Source organism: Emys orbicularis, chromosome 19 (genome assembly GCF_028017835.1).
Source record: "Emys orbicularis isolate rEmyOrb1 chromosome 19, rEmyOrb1.hap1, whole genome shotgun sequence".
In the NCBI taxonomy this organism is placed as follows: Eukaryota; Metazoa; Chordata; order Testudines; family Emydidae; genus Emys; species Emys orbicularis.
In genome coordinates, this window is record NC_088701.1 from 110269 (window position 1) to 117976 (window position 7708).

General features: G+C 44.9%; 1 protein-coding gene across 1 annotated transcript; it reads left to right on the forward strand.

Annotated features, from left to right (window-relative positions):
• The first annotated feature begins 4463 nt into the window (after positions 1-4463).
• NXNL1 (nucleoredoxin like 1) lies at positions 4464-6669 on the forward strand. The gene is made up of 2 exons (XM_065419606.1): positions 4464-4789; positions 6369-6669. Exons 1-2 carry the CDS (start codon positions 4464-4466, stop codon positions 6667-6669), a joined length of 627 nt encoding a protein of 208 aa, XP_065275678.1.
• The last annotated feature ends 1039 nt before the right edge of the window (positions 6670-7708 follow it).

The following is a 7708-nucleotide window of genomic DNA, read 5'->3' on the forward strand; positions in this document are numbered from 1 at the left end:
AGAGCGCCGCCCCCTGTAACACCCCCCCCCCCCCGAGCGCCGGGCCGGGCCACCCAAACCCCCGCCCCCTCCCCAAGCGCCACGCCGGGCCGCCCAAACCCCCGGAGCGCCACGCCGGCCAACCCCCCCCCCGGAGCGCCACAGCTCCCCGTTCCCAGCCAATGGGAGCTGTGGGGGCGATGCTTGCAGGCAGGAGCAGCGTGCAGAGGGAGATCCCTGCCACCCCAGCTGTGGGGTTGTGGTGGCCGTTTCTGGGAGCAGCATGGGGCCGGGGCAGGCAGGGAGCCTGCCTTAGCAGCAGCCCCGCTGCACCACCGGAGTTGGAGATCCTCTAGGATCGACCTGTCAGTGACCACTGGGATAGAGGAACTGGAAGGAGGAGCATAGAGAGGTGGGGGGGAGGGAGGAGCATAGAGAGCCTGGGGAGGGGAGAGAGGGGCTGGAAGGAGGAGCATAGAGAACCTGGGGGGCGGGGCTGGAGGGAGGACCATACAGGGGCGAGCTGGGATAGTATTTTTGGTTTTCCTGGGTCAGGCCTTTCTGCTGGAAACAGCGCTTGCTCCCAGACACAGACAGCAGTGACCTTTCCTCTTGGCCCAGCTCTACAGGCCCATGTATGAGCCAGGCACCTGGCAGAGCCCCAAGCTAGTGCGAAGCAGAGGTGCATCATGCAGTTCTGGTGGGCGCCCTGCACTGGTGATGCACATAGCAAACAATGGGACCGTTTCCAAAAGTGACTGAAATAATCCAGAACAGAGTTACAGCTAGGAAAACAAAAACGCTCAAAACATTTTGTGGGCTGCATATCTGTGGTGAGTTTAGGTATTCCCCTTATCAGATTCCCCCAGAGCTACCCTGATTCCCTTTCATTCTCAAACACAAAATATATGAATATGCAGAGCTCATAGGACCAGATTCTGATATCAAAATGGCGTAAATCAAGAGTAATTCCATTTAAATTAGTGACTTTACTTCTTAGTTACACAGATATAATTGCATTCAGAATCTGGTCTGTGGGAGATTTCCTTTTTTGTTGTTTAAAAAATGGGGTATAATGTTCTTACAGGGGCAGTGGGTATCACATACATATTAAAGTAACAGGACTCTGGGAGTAATTGTGTAGATTATATATCAGTTGCATCTGAGCATATTTTTGCACCCATAGTTAGTGTGTGAGGTATGTTTAAATGTTAGGGTAAACAATTTGCTTGCAGTTTCTTGTGCCCAGATGGATTTGGTATTTTATTTATGGTGATTGCATGAACATTGATATAATATAGTTTCCTCTGGTGAATTGTTTTGTTACAGAACTCAAAAGCAATTCATATATATATACACACACACACACACACATATATTATAACCCAAATATATTAACAGCATTATATGCAACAGACTGGAAATTGCAACAGTCTGAGGGACAAATCCACCAAGGCTGTAGGATGAAGCCACTGAGGCACTAGTGTCTAAAACACAGAAAACAAGTTACCACGAGAAGCAGTGATGATATTAAGATGTAACTCACTGTCATTACATCCTATGTGACATCATAAAAGCTATGATATTGGAGAGATGTCTCTGAACCTGGCGCTGTTGTCAGTATGTGGTATGTAGTGCTTTTAATATCTAATAAATATGAATTATATGTAGGGCTGTTGATTAATCGCAGTTAACTCAAAAAAATTAATCACAATTAAAAAATTAATCGCAATTAATCACAGTTTTAATCGCACTGTTAAAAAATAGAATACCAATTGAAATTTATTAAATATTTTGGATGTTTTTCTATATTTTCAAATATATTAATTTCAATTACAACACAGAATACAAAGTGTACAGTGCTCACTTTATATTTTTATTACAAATATTTGCACTGTGAAAATAATAAAAGAAATAGTATTTTTCAATTCACCTCAAACAAGTACTGTAGTACAATCTCTTTATCGTGAAAGTGCAACTTACAAATGTAGATTTTTTTTTGTTACATAAATGCACTCAAAAACAAACAATGTGAAACTTTAGAGCCTACAAATCCACTCAGTCCTACTTCTTGTTCAGTCAATCACTAAGACAACAAGTTTGTTTACATTTACGGGAGATACTGTTTGCCTGCTTCTTATTTACAATGTCACCCAAAAGTGAGAACAGGCGTTCGCATGGCCCTCTTGTAGCCAGCTTTGCAAGGTATTTACATACCAGATATGCTAAACATTCGTATGCCCCTTCATGCTTTGGCCACCATTCTGGAGGACTTGCTTCCATGCTGATGATGCTTGTTAAAAAAATGATGAGTTAATTAAATTTGCGACTGAACAACTTGGGGGAGAATTGTGTCTCCTGTTCTGTGTTTTACCTGCATTTGCCATATATTTCATATTATAGCAGTCTCTGATGATATCCCAGCATGTTGTTTGTTTTAAGTCACTTTCACTGCAGATTTGACAAAATGCAAAGAAGGTACCAATGTGAGATTTCTAGAGATAGCTACAGCACTCGACCCAAGATTTAAGAATCTGGAGTGCCTTCCAAAATCTGAGAGGGACCAGGTGTGGAGCATGCTTTCAGAAGTCTTAAAAGAGCAACACGCCAATGCAAAAACTACAGAACCCGAACCACCAAAAAAGAAAATTAACCTTCTGCTGCTGGCATCTGACTCAGATGATGAAAATGAACATGCGTTGATCTGCACAGCTTTGGATTGTTATTGAGCAGAACCCATCATCAGCATGGACGCATGTCCTCTGGAATGGTGGTTGAAGCATGAAGGGACATACGAATTTTTAGCACATCTGGCATGTAAATATCTTGCAATGCCAGCTACAACAGTGCCATGTGAACGCCTGTTCTCACTTTCAGGTGACATTGTAAACAAGAAGCGGGCAGCATTGTCTTTTGCACATGTAAACACACTTGTTTGTCTGAGCAATTGGCTGAACAAGAAGTAGGACTGTGTGGACTTGTAGGCTCTAAAGTTTGACATTGTTTTATTTTGAATGCAGTTATTTTTTGTGCATAATTCTACATTTATAAGTTCAACTTTTCATGATAAAGAGATTGAACTACAGTACTTGTATTAAGTGAATTGAAAAATACTATTTCTTATTTTTACAGTGCAAATATAAAATAAAGTGAGCACTGTACACTTTGTATTCTGTGTTGAAATTGAAATATATTTGAAAATGTGGAAAACATCCAAAAGTATTTAAATAAATGGTATTCTATTATTGTTTAACAGCACGATTAATTGTGATTAATTTTTTTAATCGCTTGACAGCCCTAACTATATGTATTAAACAGTATTTGAAAATCAGTTATTTTTATCTGTCAAGTCCTGAGTCTAGGGTTCTTTGTTTTCCTGCCAGAGCAACTGATATCATACACACCTAAAACAAACATTTCTCTGCATTGCCACCTCTACTTTAGGTGTTTGTGATCTCAGTAGCAAGAGAAACAACTCTGAGCTCAAGATTTTGCAAGTGGATATAAAACACACAGATTTTCTAATATTTTATTTTACAAGGTATTAAACTCCATATATCTTTGGCATAAGCTTATCATATAGCACTGAACACAGCTGGAGCTTACCTATTATATACAACACTGTATAAACTTATCAGGCTAGTATGTTATTGATTTGAGATCTTAAAACGGTTTTTCATGTTAACACTAATTCCTCTTCAAAGATCATGAGCATAATGGACCCAAACTCTTTTTTCTCTTTTTAAAGAGCGATTTTTCTGTCCTCTTGAAGAGCATTTATATGAAAGTACAATTGTTGGAAATCAGATTCACATCATCATCCTTATAAGATGCATCTCACACCAGGAAAGCATGTTTTGTGTAAAAGCAATGCACAGGGTTGTCCTTGAATATCTCTATTTAAGAATGTCCTCAGTGGCATACCAAAGATTGTAAAGATGCTCCCCTTCTCTCCTGCTTCCTTTAGCAACAACCATCCCCCCACCCTGCTTTCCTACCAGGGAATTGTTACAGCTTGTACCAATGACAGATGCTGGTGCATTTCTGTAATCGTTTAACAGCTGCTCTGAATGGCCCCACAGGAGCCAGGTCAACAGTTTAAGAAGATTAAAGAAGTCTTTGCAGAGTTTGATGTGTCAGGTACTATTAATAGGGTGGGAGATGAAGCACAACAGGAAAACTATTGGATTTACTGTAAACCCGGGCAGAGCCTGAGCAGCAGCAGAACTGGTGCATTTTCTGACAGCATTGTGAAGGGAACAGTATGTAGAAGGAATGATCTTACTGACAAACTCCTGGAGACTTCATGAGGGGACGCAACAGGGTGGAGGTTCCCTGAAGAGGCTGTGCAATCTTTCCTCACACTGAACTCCCAGACATAGGGATGGAATCCTGCCTTCATTGCAAAAGAGCCTCAAATTGATCAGTTGTAATTACTTATTAACTAACCTTTTATCAGCCTGATCTCCTAGGTTTAGCTAGCCATGGTTTCCCTTTTTACTGGGAAGATCCTGATTACAAACAACAAGGACTGTGATGAAGTGGACACTGAGCGTGAACGTAGCCAGAGACTGGATAACAAAGTGATGCTGCTGTATTTTGGATCTGGTGAATGCACTCGATGCCAGGAGTTTTCACCTGTCCTCAGAGATTTCTTTGTGAGACTCACTGATGAATTTTATGTGGAAAGGGCTTCCCAGCTGGTCCTGGTGTACGTGTCTCAGGATGAGACAGAGGAGAAGCAAGAAAAGTTCCTGAAGACCATGCCAAAAAGGTGGCTGTTCTTACCCTTCCAGGATGAGTTCAAAAGGTAAGATCTTAATAAACCAACAAGACAGATAATTTAATCTAATCAGACACAGATAACAGTTCACAACTGACACACAGATGATAACAGCACTTGGCACTTATCTAGCACTCTTTATCTGCAGAAGGAGTTGGGTCCCCATTATTATAGATGGAGAAACTGAAGCTCAGCAAGGGGAAGTGAGTTGTTCAAGGCCACACAGTGAATCAAAGGGGCATAGCCAGAATTAGAAATCAGGAGTTCTGACTCCCAGTCTCAAGATCACTCTACTAGGCCCAGCTGTCCCTAGGTTGAGGTTTCAGACTCATGGTAGCACATGTATTTTAAAAGTCTGTTTCGTGGGCTATTATTGGCAGTCTTTTGTGAAAGGAGTGAGTTTTAAGGGTGGTTTGAACAAAGAAAGAAGACCATCTGAAGCAGAAGAGTGGGGAGAGATTCCAGTTGTACGAGAGGGAAAATAATACAAAGTGGGTGTAATGAGGAGGGAGGCTTTGAAGAAATATAGACAGCAGGAATAAATAAAGCTGGATCAGCATCAGTGCAGTTTGTTTACAACAAACTCTTCTCTGTGAGAGGCAGTGTTGTCCAGAGGACTTAGCAGCAGAGTACCCTGACTCTATTCTTATCTCTGCCACTGACTCGCTATGTGGTCTTCGGCAAGCTTTTCACCCCTCCTGCCGGTTTGTTGCTTTGCAAAATGGAGATAATGCTTTATCATTTTGCAACGCTCATTGTTACCTGGGTGAAGTGACCTAGGTATGTACAGGGAGCTGGATAAGTACAAAGTGTTTTGTTATAGTTGTTTTTAAGCAGTTTTTTGATATATTCCTAAGGAGTCAGAGCCATAAAGGCTCATCTAGTGCTGTGATTTCTAGACCCTCAAAGCTTTGTTACAATTGGTGTTTTCTGGCAATCTGGATACTGAGTGTTTTGTGTTCTTTTATAGTGCCTGTTTATTTCTTGCTCTTAAAGGATCCAACAGAGAGATTGTCCCACCAGGCTTCTTGTGAGACACTAGAAAACACGTAAAGCAAAAGGGAAACATGCACCAAAATATTGTACCCACATTAGTGGCAGAATAAACAGCAATGTAAATAGTAGTGACTTCGAATGCTGCCTGCCCACTTGACAATAAACCTGAGCATGTTACAGCTTCAACGCTTCTTACGAATTTTAACTAGTTAGTTCTTACATCCCTCTGTGAGGCGGGTCAATCATATTAGCCCCATTTGCTGGCACAGAGAGGGGAAGTGATCTGCCCAAGTCTGTACACAGAGTCATTATGAGAAGTAGGACAAGAAAGCAGGATTTCTAGCTCACTTCCAGTTCATAGACCACTCCCATGCTGCCCTTAGGAGTCAGGAGTGTTTTCCTTCCCAGAGAAGATACTGTACGCATCATGCAATTAATCACCTAAAAAGGAGGTTTGGAAACTCACCCCACAATGCGGCAGCAGGAAGGGAAGCAGCAACATGGGTATCCCCATCACTCTTCCCAGCAGAAGGGGTATAATGTCTTCAGTGCCTTGCCCATGGAGCTCTGGGCTTTGTGATTTAAGGTTTCTTCCCTTGTTGATTTCTAGGGAGCTGGAGTTGAGGTTTGCTGTGTCCAACACACCTGTAGTGGTGGTGCTGAAGCCAAGCGGGGAGGTGATTGCTGGGAATGCTGTGGAGGAGATCAGGTGCTTGGGCACTGCCTGTTTCAGGAACTGGCAGGAGGCCGCTGAGCTGGTTGACAGGAGCTTTCTCTTGGCAGAGGACTTCGATGACTTGGCCAAGAGGAGCATCACCGATCCGATCCGCCGCCTCAAGTACAAGCTGGACAAGAAGACAAGGAAAAAGAAGGAGACAGAGGAAGTGCTCTGTCCTGATATGGAATTATGAAGTTCCAGCGGTACATACATATGCTAGGCTTGTGGTTATCCTGAAACAGGACTCAACTCTTTCCAGACACAAGAGGGTAGCTTTACTGCAGCACAAGTTAGTATAGACATTTGTATCTTCACAAAGTCTCAGGATCTCAGTGGCAACTGGAGGATTCTGAACAGGGAACAACATGTGGCTGGGGAAATGAGACAACCATGCCAGGATTAAAGATGCAGCCTGAGGAGAGGCATTTCCTTTTCCTCACTGACATCTATTCATATAATAGGTCTGTTTATATTATAATGGGGACATTATTGGACAGAAATGCCCCAGAGAACATTTCCTCCTGTTCTCACACTCACATTTTTCCCTTTATTGCCTAGAGAGTTTCTGTTAGCACAGGGGTGGGCAAACTACGGCCCGCGGGCCGGTTCTGGCTCCGCAGGGCTTTGGATCCGGCCCACGAGATTGCCCTCTGTGGCGCAGCGGGCCCCACGCCATTCTGCAGAAGCGGCCGGCACCACTTCCCTGTGGCCCCCGGGCGGGGGGCTCCGTGCATTGCCCTTGCCTCCAGGCACCGCCCCCCGCAGTTCCCATTGGCCGGGAACGGGGAACCGCAGCCAATGGGAGCTTCAAGAGAGGTACCTGGAGGCACGGCAAGGGCAGCACATGTGGAACCCTCCGCCCGGGGCCGCTGCGCTTCCTGGAACGACGCGGGGCCGGGGACAGGGCAGGCAGGCAGGGAGCCTGCCCTGGCCCCGGTGCGCGCTGCTGCCACCCCGGAACGGCTTTAGGTAAGTGGCGCCGGGCCGGAGCCCGAACCCCTCCTGCACCCCGCCCCCCAACTCCCTGCCCTAAGCTCCCTGCCTGCACCCCGCACCCCTCCTGCACCCCAACTCCCTGCCCTGAGCCCCCTCCTGCACCCTGCACCCCTCCTGCACCCCAACTCCCTGCCCTGAGCCCCCTCGTACACCCTGCACCCCAACCCCCTGCCCTGAGCTCCCTGCTGCACCCTGCACCCCTGTGCACCCCAACCCCCTGCCACACCCCACACACA

Excerpts from the sequence above, each read along its gene's own strand:
- NXNL1 (XM_065419606.1), top strand. The coding sequence starts at position 4,464 with ATGGTTTCCCTTTTTACTGGGAAGATCCTGATTACAAACAACAAGGAC. Across the intron at positions 4,790-6,368 it reads TTCCAGGATGAGTTCAAAAG|GGAGCTGGAGTTGAGGTTTG; the intron begins GTAAGATCTTAA and ends GTTGATTTCTAG.